We start from the raw sequence: 23761 nt of genomic DNA, 5'->3' as shown, positions 1-23761 counted from the left end.
GCCAAATTAAAAGAAAAAAAAAATTGTGTGCCACTCTAGCTACTACCAATCTTCCTTTCTTTTCTGCACAATTAAGCTTCCTGAAAGTTGAGTCTATTCTCCTTTTACCTCCTTATACCTCCTCACTCAAAACTATGTATTTTTTAGTTCTAAAACAGAAACTGTTCTTCCCAGGATTATCAAAACCTCCTTAGTTGCCAAATCTGACATTTTAAATTTTTGTTTATTTATTTTTTAATTGACAGGATTTTGCTACGTTGCCCAGTATGTACCCCAACTCCTGGGCTCAAGCAATCCTCCTACCTCAGTATCCTGAGTAGCTTAGACTACAGGCACCAAATCAGACATCTTTAAGCTTTTAGATTATTTTTATCCATATTATCACATTTTCGACTACCATCTTGAAACTTTCTTTTAGTTTCTCTAACACCTTTCTCTATTTTTCCTATTATTCTACTCATTCACCAATCTATTCACTGCTCTTCCTCTACTAGTCCATTAAATGTTTGTATTCCTTGACATTCTGTCCTTATTCATTTGGTGACCTCATCCACATCTATGATTTCAACTGCTGAAGTTTACCAAACCTGAATCTCCAACTGCTAACATAAGTTCCAGATCCTTATATTCAAATGACTGTGGGACATCTCTACTTGAAATGTTCCATAAATGTCTCAAACTCAGAATGTTATGAAACATTTTTTACTTCTAAGTAAATGACATCACAATCTATGATAACATCTCAAATCAGATACCTTATGATCATTCAAGACATCGTGGGCCTCTATTCCCACAATTCTACATCCTGAATCTCTCTTCAAACTCAACTCCATTCTCACTAACTACTACTTCAGGTCAGTGTTCATAGCTTACTAGATTATTATGAAAGGCTAACTGGTCTCCCCAAACAGACCCTTCTCAGGCTTCTTTCACAAAGAGGCCAGGGTGAGTGACCTTGCAAAAATACATGTTATGGCCAGGCGCAGAGTTTCAAGCCTGTAATCCCAGCCCTCTGGGAGGCCGAGGTGGGCGGATCATGAGGTCAGGAGTTCGAGACTAGCCTGGCCAACATGGTGAGACTCTGTGTCTACTAAAAATACAAAAATTAGCCAGGCATGCTGGTGCGCACTCGTAATCCCAGCTACTCGGGAGGCTGAGGCAGAAGAATTGCTTGAATCCAGGAGGCAGAGTTTGCAGTGAGCCGAGATCCCGCCACTGCACTTCAGTCTGGGTGACAGAGCAAGACTCTATCTCGAAAACAACATGTTATTAAACTCCATAATGCTCAAAATAAAATCCAAATACTCTAACACAGAACACAAATGCAAAACCAAAACTCTCTGTCAAGCAATAACTCCCCATTTCCCCCTCCTCCAAGCCTATGGCAAGCACTATTCTGTCTCTGATTCTGACTACTCTAAAAAAACTCATATGAATGGAATCATACACTATTTTTCATTTTCTAACTGGCTTATTTCACTTAGCATTTCTCAAGGTTCATCCATGTTGTAGCATATTACAGAATTTCCATCCTTTTTAAGGCTAACATTCCATTGTATGAATACCGCACATTTTGCCTATCTATTCATCCATCATTGGGTATCTGAATTGCTTCCACATACTAGCTATTGTGAGTAATGTTGCCATGAACCTGGGTGTATAAATATCTCTTTGAAACCCTGTTTTCAATTCTTTTAAGTATATACCCAGAAGTGAAATTACTGGATCATACTGTAGTTCCTATTTTTAATTTGCTGAAGAACCACCATACTCTTTGCAGCTACACTACTTTCATACCTGTCTTTTTTCCTAATCTTGGGGGAACAGCATTTAGTTTTTAATACTTAAGTATGATGATAACTGTTAGTTTTTTATAGAATTTTTTTTTTAACAGGGGCTCATTATATTGCCCAGGCTGGTCTCAAACTCCTAGGTTCAAACAACCAAAGGAGCTGGGTCTACACACCCAGCTTTGTAGATGTCTTTATCATGTTATAGAAGTCGTCTTCTACTCCTAGTTTGCTCAGACCCTTTTTTTTTTTTTTTTTTTTTTTGAGACAGAGTATCACTCTGCCACCCAGGCTGGAGTGCAGTGGCACCATCTCAGCTCACTGCAACCTCCACCTCCAGGATTCAAGCAATTCTCCTGCCTCAGCCTCTCGAGTAGCTGGAATTACAGGTGTGTGTCACCACGCTCAGCTAATTTTTGTATTTTTAGTGGAGGGGGAGTTCACCGCATTGGCCAGGTTGGTCTCGAACTCCCAACCTCAGGTGATCTGCCTGCTTCAGCCTCCCAAAGAGGTGGGGTTACAGGCATGTTCCACCGCACCCGGCCATGCTTAGAATTTTTATCAAAACATTTTTGAAAATGCTTTTTCAGCATCTACTAAGATAATCACATAGTTTTCTCTGTTTGCTAACATGGTAAATTACAATGAGCAGGTTTTGTTGTTGTTTTTGTTGTTTTTTGAGATGAAGTCTTGCTCTGCTGCCCAGGCTGGGGTGCAGTGGCACAATCTGAGCTTACTGCAACCTCAACCTCCTGGGTTCAGCCTCCCAAGTAGCTGAGATTTCAGGCATGAGCCACCATGCCTGGCTAATTTTTGTTATTTTTAGTAGAGATGGGGTTTCACCACGTTGGCCAGGCTGGTCTCGAACTCCTAACCTCAGGTGATCTGCCCTCCATAGCCGCCCAAACAACTGGGATTACAGGCGTGAGCCACTGTGCCTAACCAATGAACGACTTTTTTAATGTAAAATTAACAATGCACTCCTGGAATAAAGCCCCACTTGATCATGCCATATTCATTCCTTTAATATGCTGTTGGATTCAACTGGCTAAAATTATATTTAGAATTTTTGCATCTACGTTCATGAGGAGCTTTGGTCTAAAGTTTTTTTTTTTTTTTTTTTTTGAGACGGAGTCTCGCTCTGTCGCCCGGGCTGGACTGCAGTGGCCGGATCTCAGCTCACTGCAAGCTCTGCCTCCCGGGTTCACGCTATTCTCCTGCCTCAGCCTCCGGAGTAGCTGGGACTACAGGCGCCCGCCACCTCGCCCGGCTAGTTTTTTTTTTTTTTTTTTTTTTTTTTTTTTTTTGTATTTTTTAGTAGAGACGGGGTTTCACCGTTTTAGCCAGGATGGTCTCGATCTCCTGACCTCGTGATCCGCCCGTCTCGGCCTCCCAAAGTGCTGGGATTACAGGCTTGAGCCACTGCGCCCGGCCTTCTTCCTTTTTTTCTCCCATCGGAGTCAACAAGTTAAGAATAACGTTTTCCTTTATTGTAATGTATTTCTGTGGTTTGAGTATCAGAGTTATGTGGACCTCATACGCACAGACTGAACTGGGAAGTATTCCTCCTCTTCAATGTTCTGGAAGAATTTGTATAGAACAGGTACATGTATATTGATCAATCATCCCAGAGCTCAATGACTTTTTTCTTTTTCCTTTTTGTTTAATTTTTTTCTGTGTTTCACTCTGGTGGTTTCCATTGCTATATCTTCAAGAGTTCACTAACCTTTTCTTTTGCAATGTTTGATGTACTATTATTCCTACCCAATGTAGTTTTAATCTTAGATGTTGTAGTTTTCGTTTCTAAAAGTCCTGTTCATATCTTTTTCATATCTTCCATGTCTCTACTTCATCTCTGGAACATCAAGAATACAGTTGTATTAACTGTCTTACTGTCCTTCTCTGCTAATCCTAACAAAGGCTGGTCAGTTCAAGGTCAGTTATTATAGCTGACTTTTCTCTTCATCATGATTTGTATTTTCCTGTCTCCTTGCATGCCTGATAATCTTTGACTAAATGTCACATTATGTGAATTTTTTTCAGTGATGAGTATTTTTGTATTTCTGTAATATCCTTAAGCTTTGTTCTGTAATGACATTAAATACTTGGAAACCATTTATCATTTTGAATCTTGCCTTTAAAATATTTTATATAGGACCAGACCACATTTAGTTTAGTACTAAATATCTATACTACTGAAACAAGATTTTTCTGAGTACTCTACCGAGTGCTTCATGAAGTATGAGGCTTTCCAGTCTGGACAGGAAAAAGTCCCGTGTGAGCACCAAGCACTGTTCTAATTTCCTCTGACAGTTCTTTCCCTGGGTTCAGGAAGCTATTTCACATGCATGCACCAACCAGCATTGTGCTGAATACTTTAAGAGGACCATCTACAGCTCTCTGGATTTCTTTTTGTGCAGTTTTCTCATTTTAGTTACACTGTCCTGTGAATTCTAGCTATCCTGGACTTAGTGGACTCTAAGTTCCCTCTCTTCAACTGTGAGAGTCCACTGGGTTCCCTTCCCTATAGTGCAATCTAGAAACTCTCAAGCTGGAGCCAACATTGGGCTCAGGCCATTTGTTTTTCATTCATTGACTGTCCTTTGCCTCTTGAAAACCACTGCTTCATATTTCTGTATTTTTTTTTTTTTTTTTTTTTTTTGGTCATTTCAAGGGAAAAGTAAATCCACTGTTACTCTAACTTCATCAAAAGTATAAGTCCTACATGGCTGCATTCAAGTTTGCTTTCTTTTTGTTTGTTTCTGTAATGTTCTAAAGTTTCCCTATACGGACTGAGCATCCCTAATCTGAAAATCCAAAATGTGAAATGCTCCAAAATCTGAAACTTTTGAACACCAACACGATGCTCAAAGGAAATGCTCATTAAAGTATAATGCAAATATTCCAAAATCTAAAAAAATCCAAAATACTTTGGTCCCAAGCATTTAGGATAAGGTATACTCAATCTGTAATGTGTATAGGTATAGTTTTCTTTTTCTTTTCTTTTTTTTTTTTTTTCTGAGATAGAGTCTCCCTCCCTCGCCCAGACTAAAGTGAAGTGGTGTGATCTTGGCTCATGGGTTCAAACAATTCTCATACCTCAGCCTCCCAAGCAGCTGGGATTACAGGTACATGCCACCATGGCCAGCTAATTTTTATGTATTTTTAGTAGAAACAGGGTTTCGCCACATTGCCCAGGCTGGTCTTGAACTCCTAGGCTCAAGCAATTCACCTGCCTCAGCCTCCCAAAGTGCTGGGATTACAGACCTTTAGCCACTGCACTCAGCCTAGGTATGATTTTCTTTCTAAGTTTCTTGCTTGCCCTGGTGAAACCCCATCTCTATCAAAAATATGAAAATCACCCAGGCATGGTGTGCCTGTAATCCCAGCTACCTGGGAGGCTGAGGCAGGATAATCGCTAAACCTGGGAGGCAGAGGTTACAGTGAGCCAAGATCGTGCCACTGCACTCCAGCCTGGAAGACAGAGTGAGACACTGTCTCCAAAACAAAACAAAAAAGTTTTCTTGCTTGCAAGTCCAAACTTCCTGGAACTAATGATAGGCATCTTCCGACATTTTTGGAAAATTCCTAATTACTATCACCTAAACTACTCCCTTGTCCCTGTTCTATTTGTTTCAGTTCATTCATTTTTTCAAGAAAACTATGTTGAGCACCTACTGTTGTCAGACACTATCCTAAGCAACTCAGAAACAAAAATAACTAAATATGCCTTCTAGAATACTGTATATTGAAGTCTAGAAGGGAAGAGAAGGTAGACTGCCAGAATACAATGTGTTAGATTTTCTCATCAAGATATGTAAAAGTTGTTATGGGGGCACAGAGAAGGAGTATCCAACCCAGACTTGCTGAGAGGGTCAGGTAGAAAATTTCTTAAAGAAGATATACGAGCTAAGACTTAGAGATAAGTAAGAGGTTACACAGCATTATTATTGTTGTTGTAGCTTTAAAAAGAAAAAATTAAATAGCTAATTTACTAATACATTTTTAAAAGAACTCTATTCATATCCACGTCTACAGGATATTTTAATGGAAAAACTGAAAAATTACAAATTCCCAAAGCTTATAAATTTCTTAATGGTCTGCAGTTTTCCAGCTTCATATCACACCATTTTTCCCCAGCTCTTTGTTCCAATCATACTAGACTTTCAGTTACTCACACGCCATGCCTTTTCCTGCCTAAAGGCTTTCAATTCATGCTGCTTTTTGTGTAAAGTGCTCTCCCACTTACCCTTCTAGGCCACTCACCTTTTTGCCATTTAAACTACTACTTCAAAGTTCAATTCAAACATTACTTTCTCAGAGAAACCTCCCCTGTTCTAGATGAAGTAAAATATCCTCGTACACCTCCTTAGCACACTCTTCCCCCTCTAACAAAACTCATTATATTTAAATCTTTATTCAACGCATGCCCTCATCAATTCTTAGATAATCTGAGGGCAGGAACCACAACTATGTTATTCGACACTGCCTAGAACTAGCACACAAGAACTCAATAAACATCAGTTGGATGGACTGATTGTACCTAACGGCTCTAAACTTAGGAATCAACATTCTACAGGATGAGCAAACTGGTCTCAACAAGGTTCCTTCCTTCCTGATTAACTCAGATAAGGAAGGCAATAATAGCTTCCAAAGCTATCACTTCAGTTACTAATATAAGATTGGACAAATATTTCATTTTTAGTTTCACAAATAAAAAATATTTGATACGGTTTTACAACTTGAAAAATAAATAAAAGTATTTTTAAAAAAGAACTTACCAAAATATTTTTCTTATGTCGTTTCTCCTTTATATGTTTATGAGCTCCCTGGATATTTTCAATGTGAATTAAGCAAAGTTTGCATAGATACCGACAATTGGTATATTCTGGTGATCGCTGAAGAGACAAGTTTAAAAAATTCATTTTATTCAGAAAACAGAGGAGTAAACTATTGACTATGTAAGTTAATAATACAATTACGTAAGTAGACAAAATAAGCACTGAAGGTTTTCTCCTTATCCTTTCCTTCTTCTAAAGTAATAGTTTTTAATAAACTTATATACCAAAGAGACAGTAGTCCTTTTTCAAAATAGTCATCATAGGAGATTACATACTACATACATCATAGGAGATTACATACAATATCTAACAGTATCATGGTAATGCTAAATTATGTTTAATATTCATCTAATATCATCTTTAGAATCCAATGTAAAGTCGAGCCGGGTGTGGTGGCTATGCCTGTAATCCCAGCACTTTCGGAGGACGAGGCTGGCGGATCACTTGAGCTCAGAAGTTGGAGACCAGCCTGGACAACATGGAGAAAGCCATTCTCTACTAAAAATACAAAATGTAGCCATGCATGGTGGCGCAGACTTGTAATCCCAGCTACTCTGGAGGCTGAGGTGGAAGAATTATCTCAGCCTGGGAGCCAGAGGTTGCAGCAACAAGCCGAGATTGCATCACTGCACTCAAGCCTGGGCAACAGAGTAAGACTTCGTCTCAACCAAAAAAAAAAAAAAAAAAGAAAGAAAGAAAGAAATGAGGTCCTGCTAGTCTTATTCCAATGTTGTCCCTAAAACTGATTTCAAACTTAACTTGCAGCCATTTTGATTACTATAAAAAAATAAAATCTGCCCTCGAATTGGGGATTTCAAAAGAATGGGCCATAAATATGGAAGAAATTTCAAAAGCTGAGTTCGAAAAACACTCCAATCACAATATCATGGGAATAAATGAACAACCTCCTGAGGTCACTACTGAAGGGAATAATTCTAATACACTAAACTATCAGTCACAGAACGTCACTCATACTTCATATATGTATTCTCTAAATACTAATAAAACTTAGTAATTACTGAGTACCTGTTATGTGCCAGGCACTATGCTAGGTGTTTGACATACAATTTGTCATTTTAATTCCTCTAATCATCCGATTAAATTGCCATTATTTTCATCTTATAGTTGTGAAAACAAAAGCCCACAGAACCTGCACCTTTTACAAGGATGTAGCAGTATTAAGTGGAAGACATCGAATTTAAATTCCTGTACATATGAATCTGAAGCCAACATTCTACACAGATTATGCAATAAAAAATTACAAACACACAATAAATGCATGTGGAATTTTTAAAGTTTCTAATGCCTTACACTGAAACTTTAGCACTGCTTAGTTTTTATTTCAGATTGATTTACGATATTCAACAGGCTTCAGCTTCTGACAAAAAGATTCTTTCACTTCAGAAAATTACATGATTTCTTTTAAACGAGAAACTTGCTCCAAATTTAGCAACAATCCTGCTACAGACTAAAAATAAATATAGCCACAGCAGTATAGTATTAACCTTTCAACAACCCTATCAGAATTCCCCATTTTATTGGCAAACTAAAACTCAGGGATTAAATAATTTGCCCAAGGCAACAAGTAAGAAAAGTTGGCTCAATCTAGTTATTTCAATTCTCTAGCATAAAAATTCTGTCAAATCAGTTCCTACTGGAGAATGAATTAAGTCCTCAAAGAAAATGCTACCTCTTAGTTTCAAAACAACTACTTCTTTACTCGCCAAATATATTCCGAGTTCATATTATACAGCAAACATCTTTCTAGGAGCTGGGGATAAGAGCAGTAAACAAAATAGAAATCCCTGTCTGTATGAAATGACATTATAGTGTAAGGAGACAGGTAATAAACAAATGCACAAATATGCATGGGGTCGGTGGAGTTACTGCTTTTTAAAAGTAGAGACATCATTTAAGAGCTTACTGATAAAGTAACTTTAAGGAAGTGAAGGATAAAGCTGTGTGGATATCTGAAAAGACACATTTCAAGCAGAGGGAAAAATGAATGCCAAGGCCCTGAGGCAGGAAGGTACCTAAAATATTTGAGAAACTACAAAATGTTAGCATAACTGGAACAGAGAGCTAATAGGGGACAGAACACAAAATCCCTTGTGAAGACTCTGGCTTTCATTCTAAGTATTGAGGAAAGCCATTGAAGGTTTACAAACAGAGAATTACAAGATCTAATTTATATTTTAAAAGGATCATTTGCTTTCTATATTGAGAACAGACGCAGGAAAAAGCTACTGCAGTTAACAGAATTAATTCAATAATCCAAAAAAGAGATTATGTTGGCTTAGTTCAAGGTGAGAGTGGTGAAGGCAGTAAAAAGGGTTGTTTTCAGGAGTTGAAAGCATATATACAAAATACCTAAAGCCCTGTGTACTGATGAGGTCACTAAGGAAGTCATGAAATCAATTATGTGAACTTTTCAATTGTAAAATGTTAGCAGACCAAAGACATGTCTATCAAGAAAATTTTGGTATTACACTGAACAGGGAGTCAGAAGGCCTCGGATGACGTCTCCACTGACCTTGGATAAAGCTGTATCACTGCAGCCTGGTTCTATCTCCTTATTTATAATAAAAATTGCCCTATTTGGTAAAGTAATTCAGTTCTACAAGTAGCTCATCTTTATTTCTTACTACATACCAGGTCTTGTGCTAAAAACTTTACTTGTATTATTTTATTTAATCCTCATAATAGTCCTGTGAGCTAGGTGTTATAATTGTCATCAATCCCATTTTACTGATGAGTAAACTGATGTTTAAAGAATTTAAATAATTTATCCAAGGTTATCCAACCAGTAAGTGGCAGAGCTAGACCCAATGACTCCAAAATCCATACACTTGACCACTGTGCACACTGTAATTATCAACCAATCACTTCGTGCAAGGCATGTACTGGGCACAATATCAAATCAGACAAAACTGCTCTCTTCATCATAAACTTTTTAGTTTCACAGAAAAAAAATACATAAAAAAGTTAACATTTTTTATTATAGTTTTATTTTACCATTAAATAAACCGACTAGTAAATCTCTAACTTTCTGCAAACAAGCTAGAACAAAGATTTCTGGGTATTTCCAACTCAATATTTAACATTCAATCATAGGAAAATTTACCCTTCTGATCTAATGGTTTGCACTTATTTCTTCTTTGGTACAGAGCAAAAATCTACAGTCTACATCTTTATTCTTCAATTAGGTAATCTATGGAAACACTGTGAACCAAAGGACCTGAAGAAATAAAAAATTAAAAAAAAAAAAATTAAAAAAACACCTGTGAATATTCTTAATGAGTGTCTAAATTTGATAAAGAAAAATGTTAATTAAGAGGACAAGCTGGTTGTGGTAGCGCATGCCTGTAGTCCCAGCTACTCAGGAGGCTGAGGCATAAGAATCACTTGAACCCAGGAGGCAGAGGTTGCAGTGAGCCGAGATTGTGCCGCTGCACTCCAGCCTGGGAGACAGAATGAGACCCTGTCTCAAAAAAAAGAGTACAATGAATTTGCCTGAGCACTGTGGCTCACACCTGTAAACTCAGCACGTTGGGAGGCCGAGACCAGTCTGGGCAACCTGGCAAAACACCATCTCTACAAAAAATATAAAAAACTAGCAGGGTTGGTGGCACATGCCTATATTCCCAAGTTACTCGGGAGGCTGAGGTACCTGAGCCTGGGAGGTCGAGGCTGCAATGAGCCATTATTGCACCACTGCAATTCAGCCTGGGCAACAAGAATGAGACCCTGTCTCAAAAAGAAAAAAGAAAAAAAGAGTGCAATGAATTGCACCAAGTTCAAGAGGCCAAATAATTTAAAAAAAAAAAAAGAGCACAATGAATTGAAAGTAAGTTTGGAGGGCATGAGAAATAAAGAGGTGTCAGAAAGCAAAGGGATTACAAATATTTACACTGGTTCTGGCACAGTAACTTTACATCATTACTGACTATATAAATTCAACAACAAATAAAATGTTTTCCAATGCTTCCAAGCTTTATTTTCACCCCAGGCCATTTTTCCTACTACCATCAAATACCTATTCCATCCCAACTTCTTCCTTCTTTCAGTAACAACTGACCACCTTTCTCCTACCTACCTGGTCAATTCCTAGACATTTCTTGAGAGACAGCTCCAATGTCACCTTATAAAGCATTCTCCAAATTAATGCCTCTATACTCACGACTTAAATTGGTCACTCTTTTGTCTATGATACCATTTTCAAAAAATACTGTTATTATCACTAGTATTTGCTTATGTGTCTTTCTCTAGTGAACTCCTAGAAAAGCAATCATGTTTTCTAAAATGTCAGGTACTAGATCATGGCACATAAAAGGCATTCAATATTTATTCTGACAATGGACAAAACTATAACACCTAGCGCATAGAGCTGTTATGAGGATTAAATAAGATAACACAAGTAAAGTTTCTGGCACAAAATCTGCTATGTATTAAGTACTAAATAAAGATGAACAGAATTGAATTATTTTACCAGGTAGGTCAATCTTTATTATATTATAAATAAGGAGACAGAATCAGATTCCAGTGATAGAGATTTATCCAAGGTCAGTTGAGATGTCATCCAGAAATTTACCAATCCCAGAGGAAAAGTGAGAGAACTAAGTAAAGACAGAACTAAGTAAAAGGCCGGACATGGTGGCTCCCGCCTGTAATCCTAGCACTTTGGGAGGCCAGGGTGGGGGGATCATTTGAGGTCAGGAGTTCAAGACCAGCCTGGCCAATATGGTGAAACCCTGTCTCTACTAAAAATACAAAAATGAGCAGGGCATGGTGGCGCACAATTATAATCCCAGCTACTCAGGAGGCTGAGGCAGGAGAATTGCTTGAACCCAGGAGGTGGAGGTTGCGGTGAGCTGAGATCATGCCAATGTACTTCAACCTGGGCAACAGAGTGAGACTCCGTCTCAAAACACACACACACACACACACACACACACACACACACAACACAAAAAAAGCAAAAGAGCAAATTGCAAAAAAGACTTCCTTTTAACTAGGATCTGGTAAGGTTAACTATACAACCCAAACTCTCTCCTGTATTATGGTCCTCTACTCCTTGATATTCCTTTCTCTTTTCATGTGGCGACTACTCTGCTGTAAATTCTATTAATAACCCACGATTGTTCTTTTTCAATCTAGATACAATTTCATTTTTCTAAACTATACAAAATCATACCATTTCTTTCCTTATTTATCAAGAATGATGACCTATTTCCTTGTAAGCATATTTACAAATAACCCAAGTATCTATTTGTCAATAGTTTCATTTGTGATTTTTTTTTTTCTTTTTTGAGACAGAGTCTTGCTCTGTCGCCCAGGCTGGAGTGCAGTGGCACTATCTTGGCTCACTGCAACCTCTGCCTCCTGGGTTCAAGCAATTCTCCCACCTCAGCCTCCCAAGTAGCAGCTGGGACGACAGGTACTGACTACCACACCTCGCTAATTTTTGTATTTTTAGTAGAGACAGGGTTTCACCATGTTGGTCACGCTGGTCTCGAATTCCTGACCTCAAGCAATCGGCCCACCTCAGCTTCCCAAAATGCTGGGATTACAGGCGTGAGCTATTGGGCCTGGCCGTGATTTGTGATTCTTTCCTTCAAAACCTAGCAGTGTTTTTATTGAGGCCAGGAATATGTATTTCTAGGTTAAGAAATTAGGCCGGGCGCGGTGGCTCAAGCTTGTAATCCCAGCACTTTGGGAGGCCAAGATGGGCGGATCACGAGGTCAGAAGATCGAGACCATCCTGGCTAACATGGTGAAACCCCGTCTCTACTAAAAAATACAAAAAACTAGCCGGGCGAGGTGGCGGGCGCCTGTAGTCCCAGCTACTCGGGAGGCTGAGGCAGGAGAATGGCGTAAACCCAGGAGGCGGAGCTTGCAGTGAGCTGAGATCTGGCCACTGCACCCCAGCCTGGGGACAGAGCAAGACTCCGTCTCAAAAAAAAAAAAAAAAGAAGAAATTAATACACAGGAATAAGATACCAATGGCTAGGATGGTTCCTGACACATAGTAAATATTCAATAAATATAGGAAAAGAGAAAAAGGAAGAAGTCTAGTGTGTTGTATGGTGTTTGCTATTTTATTTCCATCAATCTGAATGGACTTTTAACTTCTAATGGGAAGAAATTACCATTTTCACCAATACATCCCCAGTGCCTATTATAATACCTGGCACAAAACAAGTGCTCAGTATCTATTTGATGAGTGATTAAATCAGAGGTCAGCAAGTTTCTTCTGTAAAGGGGCGAATAAATATTTTGGTAGACATTTTATGCTTTGGCAAAGACTAAATATTTTATGCTTTTCAAGCCATATAAGCTCTGTGACAACTACTCAACTCAAATTTCCCATTGTAGCATGAAAGCAGCCATAGACAATATGTAAACAAATAGGCATGGCTATATTCCAATAAAATGTTTACCAAAAACGGTGGGGAGGCTAGGTGTATTATAACACATTCAAAAACAAAAACAAGGGATAGACCATAGTGTGCTAACCCTTGGGATGAATGAAGTCAGACTCACAGATAATAAGTAACTGCTGAAAAAGAGAGGCAACGAAGAAAAGAGGCGAAGAAGAAGAAAGGTAGAGAAGAGGGAAGTAAGGAAAGATGAATGCTACCTTTGTCTTATGAATAAAGAAAAATAAAAAGAGCTATACTTGGGGAAAACAGTTATGAAACACACATTTCCCCCCAAATAACTAAAACAACATAGTATACTTTTTCAAGTCGAAAGATGTGATCTCTTTCTAAGCGTTCTTCTGCTTGTTTCAACCCTAGCCTCTGCTCAGGTGTCAATGTAGATTCATCTATCACAGTGGCATTTTCTAAATAGTCCATCTCTGAAGAATTTTCTTTATTAGATTCATCATTCTTCATTTTACCTAGAAAAGAAACCAATCACTCAGTTATCATTAGAACTGGTAAATTTTAAAATTTTTAATGGAAAACAGACATTAAATTTATACACAGAAAAATATTATTTCCTTATATTTTCCTTAGGAAAGTATACAAGTTGGTATGCATATATAAAATACAGGTAAGAGATATACATGGTATCAAAAGTCACAAAGAAAAACCTTTAAGGGTCAAATGACTAGCCTGTTCTTCCAACCTACCCATCAAGAGATCCATAACTGAGACTATATTACACAAAGCTAATATAACATAATCATCTTGTAGAATCTCTCAAGTCAATCTGATAAAAAAACTGTTTGGAGTACCACTCAAAGAAGATTAGTCACTGAACTAAATTCACTAGCAATTAAAACAACATAGGTATACTCCAGACCACAAACCTACACAAGGCTCCTTCTTCTTTCCTTCCACAGAACTCCTGGATATCTCCACTACATTAATGGTTTTCCTTTGCTTCTCTGCCTCCTAACTAGATTCTAATCTCTTTGAGGCATAGACTATGTTTTCACCTTTGGCATCTGCAGCATCTAGCAGTATGTATCTAATCTACAGTAGGTTCCTCCACCAGTGTGATTTTTAAAATATAAACCAAATCACCTTATTCTCTTGCTTAAAACACATAAATGGCTTCTGAAGAGTTCAGAACAAAGTTTTAACTCCCTAGCATATTACACACAGTCTCTTGCCCTCATGAAGGCAGTAAACAGAACAATTCCAAGTTGTAATAAATGTTACAAAGGAAAAAAGCAAGGAACTGTGAGGGAGACCAACTTTAAATATGGGAGCCAGAGAAGGTTTCTCTGAGGAGATACCATTTAAGCCAAAATCTAAAGAAAAAAATCTAGCTAACTTGCCTGTAACTCTAACCTCAGATCCTGCCGTAACACTTTTCACTTCATATTAAACATGCTAGAATTAATCACCAAAGCTGTTTCGAGTCTCAATGTCTTTACGTATGCCACTCCCTTCTCCATTGACACTCCCCAATTAAATTAATATTTACCTGTCCTTCAAAATTCAGCTTAAGCACCACTTGTTTCCATAAGCCAGTCTGATATTCTCTTATTCTATTACCCTCTACTATCTCACATTTACAGAGTAATCAAATTTGTATTCATTTATCTATCTCCTATATTAGATGACCAGGGTCTTACTTTTACCTTCAGATTTTAATACAACGCCTAGATCCGAGCTAATGCTCTGTGTCATGCTGAATAAACAAATGAATCTGGATGTATCTATAAGCATTTTGAAAAAGAAATGCTCATAGATCATCAATAAATCTCTCCATTCTGTCCTCAAAAGCCAACTGCATGGCATCTAGAGGAACACTGACAGTCAAGCCTACCTTTTGATAGCACTAATTTTCTGAAGAAAGAAATGGTATGCCTCTGGAGATGGTGCATTTCCTACCACAAGAACACAGGAATTTCTAGACTAGGAAGGCAAACTCAGATAAGGATGTTATAAAAAGGATTCAAACACAAGAAGTACGGCTAGGTTACATAAGTGTTTCTTAAATTACAGTTGGAGGAACATTGATGCACTACAAGCAATTTGCAATTATGTCCTAATATTTGGAAAAAAAATTTCGTTTTTTAGCAACCATTTTATTATGGAAATGTAAAAGAAAAGATGAAATCCTAGTATTATTTCTACTTTTCATGAAAAAGGATAGTAAGAAGACAATATAATAATGTAACCCTTTTCTCTTTTCTATATGTATAACGGGCCTTGTGTGACAAGGTAACCATCATCAGCAAATCTTGTAAAACTATCGTTTCTGCTAATATAAAGAACTAAAAAAGCCGCCTAGCTTTCTTTAAAAGTCAGAAATATATGAAATTATTTAATTTTCTGGAATCAACATATAAAACAAAATAATATCAGGCAGAATGTCCTAAATTGTGTTCCAAAAACACTAGTTCATTACATGTTAATACTCTCACAGAACAAGAATTGAAAACCTGTATCCACACAAAAACTTGTACATGAATGTTCATAGAATATTCACAATAACCAAAGGTGGAAACAATCCAAAAACCCGTTTCTGATGAATGGATAAACAAAACGTGGCATATGTATACAATGGAATATTATTCAGGTGTTGTAGTCAGCTCAGGCTGCCACAACAAAATACTACACTCTGGGTGGCTTAAACAACAGAAATTTATTTTCTCACAGTTCTGGAGACTGGAAAGTCAAAGATCAAGGTGCTGGCAGGGTCACTGTCTGGTGAGGGCTCTCTTCTTAGACTGCAAACAGCCACCTTCTTGCTGTGTGTTTACATGGCCTTTCCTTGTAGGAGAGAGGTTCTCTCTTCTTTTTTATAAGGCCAGATTAGGACCTCACCCTTATGACCTCATTTAACCTTAATTACCACCTAAAAGCCCTGTTTCCAAATACAATTATGTTGGAGGTTAGGGCCTCAACATATGAATTTGGGAGGGGATATAATCCAGTCCATAGCAACAGTCTTAAAAAGGAATGAAGTACTGATACATGCTACAACATGGATAAACCTTAAAAACATGACACTAAATGAAAGCCAGACACAGAAGACCACATAATGTATGACTTCATTTCTATGAAATATTTAGAATAGGCAAATACATAGAAATAGAAAGTGTATTAATAGTTGCCAGAGGCTAGGGAAAGGGGAGAATGGGGAGTAACTCTTAATCGGCATAGGGTTTCCTTCTGGGATGATGAAATTAGACAGTAGTAATGATTGTGCAACACTGTGAATGTACTTAGTGCCACTGAACTGTATACTTTAAAACGGTTAAGATGGTAAATCTTATATGTATTTATCACCAAAAAATTTAAATACAGAGTTAGCATACAACTAGCAATTCTCTTCTAAATAGATATACAGAAAAACTGAAAACGTACATCCACACAAAAACTTACACAAATGTTCAGAACAGCATTATTCAGAATAATCAAAAGATGGAAACAATCCAAATATCAACTGATGAATGAACAAAACATAATATATCCATATAATGGAATACTATTTGGCAATAAAAGGGAATGACATACTAATACATGCCATAACATGAAATAACTTTGAAAAAAATATGCTAAGCCAAATAAGGAAGGCACAACAGGCCACGTATTATATTATTTCATTTACATAAAATAGGCACATCTAAAGAGAAAGAAAGTAGATTCATGGTTGTCAGTGGTGAGGAGGAGGGGGTAATGAATACTGACTGCTAATGGGTACGGAGTTTCTTTGCGGAGTGATGAAAATGTTCAGAATTAGATACTGATAGTAGCGCAACTTTGTGAATATAATAAAAACTACTGAATACTTAGATTTTTTAAATAAAAAAAATTGACCCAACAGCAAGACAGAATTATATACTTTAAAAGGATGAATTTTATGACATATAAATCCCAGCTATTTGGGAGGCTGAGGCAGGAGAATTGCTTGAACCCGGGAGGCGGAGGTTGAAGCAAGCTGAGATTGCACCACTGCTCTCCAGCCTGGGCATCAGAATGAGACCCCATCTCAAAAAAAAAAAAAAAAAAAAAAAAAAAAGGCCGCAAAGGAAGTAAGGAAGTTTAAGAGAACTAGCCATATGGACATTTGGGAAATGAGTGTTTAATGCAGAGGAAAAAGAAATGCAAAGTTCCTCAGATGGATATCTGGATATCTACCTTCTCAGTTGAGGAAATTCAAGAAAGCCATGTGAATGGAGCAGAGAGAAAGGGTGAGAAGTAAACAAATGAGGGCAAGGCAGAAAAATAGGGGAGTGTCACAGATCGTGCAAGGCTCTACTAGCCACTGTAAGAACACCAGCTTTTACTCTGATGGATGGGGCAGCCACTGAAACATTCTAAATACTAGTAATGTGATCTGACTCATTTTAATAGGATCACTCTGCTTGTATACTGAAAACACAATGAACGGTGATATAAGTGAAAGTAAGATGAGTTGGTGCATGCTGCTCAAAAGCATAATCTTGACCAGCAGCATCAGCATCACTTGGGAGCTTATTAGAAATCCAATTTATCAGGCCCTACCCTAGGCTTTCTGCATCATAACACTCTGGAAATGAGGCCCAAGACTCTGCATTTCAATATGAATCCCAAACAATTTATATACATATTCAAGTTTGAGAAATGCAGATCAGGAATACTCTCTCGTCAAATATTCACCTGGCTCATTCACCTCTTTCCTTCAAGTATTTGCTCTAATATGACTCTCTCATTGATACTTTAACTCCACCACTACCAATAGTAGTATCATTCCCTATATCGTTCCTATTTTATTTTTTTCAAAGGATTTAAAACCACCTTATTTAACTTACTCTCTCTATATATTTTTTTTCTTTTTTTTTGAGATGGAGTTTTGCTCTTGTTGCCCAAGCTAGGGTGCAACGGCGCCATCTTGGCTCACCACAACCTCCACCTCCCACGTTCAAGCGATTCTCCTGCCTCACCCTCCCAAGTAGCTGGCATTACAGGCACGCACCACCATGCCTGGCTAAGTTTTTGTATTTTTAGTAGAAACAGGGTTTCACCATGTTAGCCAGGCTGGTCTTGAACTCCTGACCTCAGGTGATCCATCTGCCTCGGCCTCCCAAAATGCTGGGATTACAGGCGTGAGCTACCGTACCTGGCCAACTTACTACATATTTTTCTTATTTATTTTGTTTGTTATCTGCTTCATCCCACTAGAAAATTAACTCCGTAAGAGTGGAATTATTGGTTCCATCACTTCTATATTCCTAATCACTAGTTCAATTCCTGGCATGTAGTGGACACCAAAAAACAAAATTTTATTGAATAAATGAATAAATGACAAAAAGAAAAATGATGTAAGTGCTAGGTGGGAGCTAAAGTTAGGCCTAACGGAGAAGACTGAGATCAATCAAATTTCTATACAACCTATCAAGTCCAAATAGATAATGATCTAGCCATGTATGGTAGCTCATGGCTATCATCCCAGCACTTTGGGAGGCCGAGGCAGGCAGATGGCTTGAGGTCAGGAGTTCGAGACCAGCCCGGCTAACATGGTGAAACCCCGTCTTTACTAAAAATACAAAAATTAGCTGGGTGTGGTGGTACACACCTGTGGTCCCAGCTACTCGGGAGGCTGAAGGATAAGAATCACTTAAGCTCAGGAGGTGGAAGTTACAGTGAGCTGTGATCGCGCCACTGCACTCCAGCCTGGGCGACAGAGTGCCTCTGTCTCCAAAAAAAAAAAAAAAAAAAAAAAAGACGACTGGGCACAATGGCTCACGCCTGTAATCCCAGCACTTTGGGAGGCCAAGGCGGGTGGATCACAAGGTCAGGAGTTCCAGACCAGCCTGATCAATATGGTATAACCCCGTTTCTACTAAAAATACAAAAATTAGCCAGGTGTGGTGGCATGCGCCTGTAATCCCAGCTACTCAGGAGGCTGAGGCAGCCTGGGCAACAGAGTGAGACTCTGTCTCCAAAAAAAAAGATAATGATCTAAAGGTTTTTATGTATTTATTTCACAAAGAATCAATCTAATAAGAAATCATTAATTTAAATATTATTAATTTGGATGTTTTTATATGGGAAGAAAGTGCTAAAACAATTATGTATAAACATGACTTCAAGGCAATATTATACATATCATACTATACATGAATTTAAAGAGAATTAAAACATGAGAAGCACTTACTTATGAAAAATGACTGTATACTACAAATCATTTTTATTAATTTGTTAAACCAAGTTTCCCAAAAGAACCTCTACTTGGTCTACTAGCTTCCTTAAGCTAGCTTCCTGAAACTAGTTCAACTTGTTCTCCATATTAACAAGTAAAAACTGCATTTAATTGGAGTAATATAATAAGTGATAGTCATTGCCACTGCATGCCTCCTGTGTCTGGTACTACATGAAACCTCCTACTGGATTATTTCACTTAATCTTTATAACATAGGCAGCAGCATCTCCACTTTTTTAAAAATGAGAAAACGTATTTTTCAGGGATAGGCATTTTATTGAAGGTTACAAAGTTAGTAAGTAAAGAAGCTGGAATTCAAAACCCACGCAATTTCACCCCAGAGCCTACATCCTTTTTTTTTTTTTTTTTTTTTTTTTTTTTTTTTTTTGAGACGGAGTCTCACTCTGTCGCCCAGGCTGGAGTACAGTGGCATGATCTTGGCTCACTGCAACCTCCACCTCCTGGGTTCAGGTAATTCTCCTGCCTCAGCCTCCCGAGTAGCTGAGATTACAGGCATGTGCCATCACACCTGGCTGATTTTTGTATTTTTAGTAGAGACAGGATTTCACCATGTTGGCCAGGCTGGTCTCAACCTCCTGACCTCAGGTGATCCACGCACCTCGGCATCCCAAAGTGTTGGGATTACAGGCATGAGCCACCGTGCCTGGCCAATTAAGTGACCTTAAACACCACTATTTCCTGGCCAGATGTAGTGGCTCATGCCTGTAATCCCGGCACTTTGGGAGGTCAAGGTGGGGGTATCACTTGAGGCCAAGAGTTCAAGACCAGCTTGGCCAACATAGTGAAACCCAGTCTCTACTAAAAATACAAAATTAGCCAGGCATGGTGGTGCACACCCAGCTGATGCAGGAGAATTGCTTGAACATGGGAGGCAGAAGTTGCAGTGAAGCCAAGATCACACCACTGCACTCCAGCCTGGGTGACAGGGCAAAACTCCGTCTCAAAAACAAAACAAAACAAAACCACCACCACTATTTCCTGAATCATTCAAGTACCATGATGTTTACATTTTTCCCATATCTAAACATTACCAGTATTATCACTTACTTGATTCTGTCTCTAAACTGACTTAGTTTTTAAATTTGGCCTTGTCCTCAGCCTTAATATACAATTATGAGACTGAGACACATAAAAGTCAACTCTTTTAAAATTCTTTTAAGTCTGTCGATACAGCACCATCTGTGTACCACGAGAAATCAAAATAAGCTATTTCTGAATTCTTTACCATTGCTTCTCAAAGTGTGGCAAATAATGATTCAGAAACAGGTTCTTTTTATTTCTACATCAAGATAATGCCGTATTCTTCCAGCCATGAAAACACTAGGAAAAAAAGATTATAAAAGAAATCATTTAAACAAAATCAGAATTAAAGTTACTCAAAAGACAGACAATATTTCTAAACAATTAAAACTAAAATCAGGATCCCACAACAAAATGAATTTTACAACACTTCTCAAGTGAACTCTAAGTGTCCTAACCAATCTCTGCTTCCAGTCCTGTTCCTATCGAAGAATTTCCTGCATTATACTCAAAAGGATTTTTTAAAAAATCTGATCACAGCATTACTTTACTTAAAACTCTTCCATGCCTGTAATCCCAGCATTTTGCGAGGCTGAGGCAGGTGGATCAAAAGGTCAGGAGTTCGAGAAGAGCCTGGTCAACATGGTGAAATCCCACCTCTACTAAAAATAAAAAAGTTAGCTGGGCGTGGTGGCAGATGCCTATAGTCCCAGCTACTTGAGAGGCTGAGACAAGAGAATCGCTTGAACCCGGGAGGCGGAGGTTGCAGTGAGCCGAGATCGCATCACTGTACTCCAGCCTGGGCAACAAAGCGAGACTCCGTCTCAAAAAAAACAAAAACCAAAAAAAACTCTTCAATGGCTTCTGAAAATACTCAGGATAAAGTTCAAACTTTCTGGTATGGCTTAGAAGGAACTGATATTCCTGTGTTCCCTTTCAGTTGCATCTTTGCCATTCTCAACCTCAACTTTCTGCTCCAGCCATACTAAGTCTCAGTAACACTCAATCTCACAATTTATGTCACCTATTTTGTCTGCCCAAAGTCTAAATCTCACTATTTAATCATGTGCCCTCTCAACTTTAAGTTTTTGGCACTGAAAATCATTGTTTATCTGTATCACCCTCCTATCAGACTGGAAGCTTCCTTGAAGTTTAGGGCTATGTTTTTTTTTTTTTTTGTCTGTTTGTTTTGGCTTTCCACTGTAAACAAATGCTTGATATATATATATATATATATATATATATATATATATATATATACACACACACACACACACACACTCAATACATACATATTTGGTGAATGAATGAGCAATACATTATCAAGACCATTTAAACAGAGTATGTACGTGTACGAGCACGTGTACCAACTAAAGAAGACACTAAATTTTTATTTGCGCAGTCTTTGTACCTATCATAATAAATGAAAAGGCTTTTTTTTTTAGCTTCACCAAGGATCAATCTAATAAGAAACCATTAATTCAAGTATTATTAATTTGGATGTTTTCATACGGGAACCAAAGTGCTAAACAATTATGTATAAACATGACTTTTTGTAATTAAAATGGTTAAACCAGGGATAATCTGAGGAACATTAATATATAAAAATCCCTCCAAAAAATGACTTACTTAAATCGTCCGATACGTCTTCAATTCCTGAAGCACTATCATCAGAATCACCAGTATTATCTGTACATGTTTGCTGCTTCTGAGATCGTGGTGAGTTTTGCAGAGCATATTTTTCTCCCTCTAAAGCTTCGATATTCACTTTGTCCACAGAAGTAAAGGAGCTTGGAATTTTTTTTCCAATCTGTTGTAATTCTGTCTTCTGTCTCATGTCTTTCAACAGTAAACTGGGTCCCTTTTCTGCTTCTGCTGATGAACTCGGTACCTTTTCTGACTTCATCTGAGAACTGGGTGCTTTTTCTGCTTTCACTGAATTAGGTGACTTTGGTGATTTTTCTGCTTTTGCCTGTAAACTGGTTGCCTTTTCTAATTTTGCCTGTGAAATGGGTGCCTTTTCAGCTTTCACCGGTGAATTAGGAAATTTTTTTGCTTTGCAATGACTTTGATCTCGAAGGACTAACCCCAAATCTTTAGGACCTGGAAGGTTGGTAGCATTTACTTTACATGATTTAACTTCTGTTTTTTCTATACAAATATCATTTTGCTTATTTTTTTTACTACTATTCCTATTTGGAGAGCTGTTCCCAATTTCTTTTATGGATTTATCATTTCTAGCTTTCAATGTTTGATTACCTATAACTTGAACTGCTTTGTTTTCTTCACAAATAACATTCTTCTTTGGTTCATGATTTTCACTTTTTAAGGTCTTAGAATCTTCCATTATTTGAAAATCTGCTTCTTTCCAATTGTGATATTATAAAATGGCAGATCTCCAGTAGTTTAAATTGCTTCAAATCCAGTTTAGGCAAGCAAACTATTGGGTAAAAAAAAAAAAATCTGTTATTTTAAATGCAAAAACCATTTTTTTGTGGTTAGACATTAAAAAACAATTTTTTAAACTTGTTATAAAAACTGAAGACATAGCTAAAAAAAAAAAAAAAGACAAAACTCAGAAAACTGTATGAGAAGGAGTTACAGCGCACTAGATAAATAACCAAATGCTCATCAAGGGAATTCTAATGTAATTATGGTAATACGGCACCAAAATAAAGAATTTTACAAGTAAAATTTGTTTCATATTCCTTTAAGAATTTCAACAGAAAACTAAAACTTGCAATTGAATATATCACAATTAAGATGAAAGGTAACAAGAATAAAGAAAACACAAGAATTCCAATCTTGGCTGGGTGCAGTGGCTCACGTCTGCAATCCCAGCACTTCGGGAGGTCAAAGCGGGTGGATCACCTGAGGTCAGGAGTTCGAGACCAGCCTGACCAACATGATAAAATCCCATCTCTATTAAAAATACAAAAATTAGCCAGGCATGGTGGCATGCACCTGTAATCCCAGCTACTCAGGGGCTGAGACAGGAGAATCACTTGAACCCGGGAGGTGGAGGTTGCAGTGAGCTGAGTTCGCGCCATTGCACTCCAGCCTGGGCAACAAAAAGGAACGAAACTCCATCTCAAAGATGGAGAATTCTAATCCTTCTGTGCTATAAAGGAATCAGTTTATGGAATCCTAAATGGTAAAATCTTGCCCACAAGACTTTTCCACTAACTAGCATCTATTTGTACCTCTAACCTACCTCAAACTTACCTCAAACTGGACTCTCTAAATATGGGAAAACAGTAGACTTTCTCCACCTTGAAGTAAAAACGGGTTCAAATGAATTCGCTGAAGTATACTTTAAAAACCAACAGGGGCCGGGTGCAATGGCTCACGCCTGTAATCCCAGCACTTTGGGAGGCCAAGGTGGGCGGATCACGAGGTCAGGGGTTTAAGACCAGCCTGACCAACATGGAGAAATCC

At 38.0% G+C, this 23761-nt stretch overlaps 1 protein-coding gene across 10 annotated transcripts in view; it reads right to left on the bottom strand.

The window, feature by feature from the left end:
* TUT4 (terminal uridylyl transferase 4) overlaps window positions 1-23761 on the bottom strand; it is a 215690-nt gene that overhangs the window by 79354 nt on the left and 112575 nt on the right. For 9 of the 10 annotated variants that reach the window (XM_030941948.1, XM_010372104.2, XM_030941947.1 and 6 more), the window contains exons 2-4: window positions 21953-22763; window positions 13372-13535; window positions 6572-6688 (exon numbers count right to left, since the gene is read on the bottom strand). In XM_030941948.1, the coding sequence (XP_030797808.1) occupies window positions 6572-6688; window positions 13372-13535; window positions 21953-22670 (999 nt within the window). In that variant the 5' untranslated portion in view covers window positions 22671-22763. Of the gene's footprint in view, window positions 1-6571; window positions 6689-13371; window positions 13536-20528; window positions 20624-21952; window positions 22764-23761 lie in introns of those variants that run through there. The other variant, XM_030941953.1, reaches the window with a different exon arrangement.

The sequence above is a fragment of the Rhinopithecus roxellana genome, chromosome 12 (genome assembly GCF_007565055.1).
Source record: "Rhinopithecus roxellana isolate Shanxi Qingling chromosome 12, ASM756505v1, whole genome shotgun sequence".
Taxonomy (NCBI): domain Eukaryota; kingdom Metazoa; phylum Chordata; class Mammalia; order Primates; family Cercopithecidae; genus Rhinopithecus; species Rhinopithecus roxellana.
This window is presented reverse-complemented; position numbering and strand designations above follow the sequence as displayed.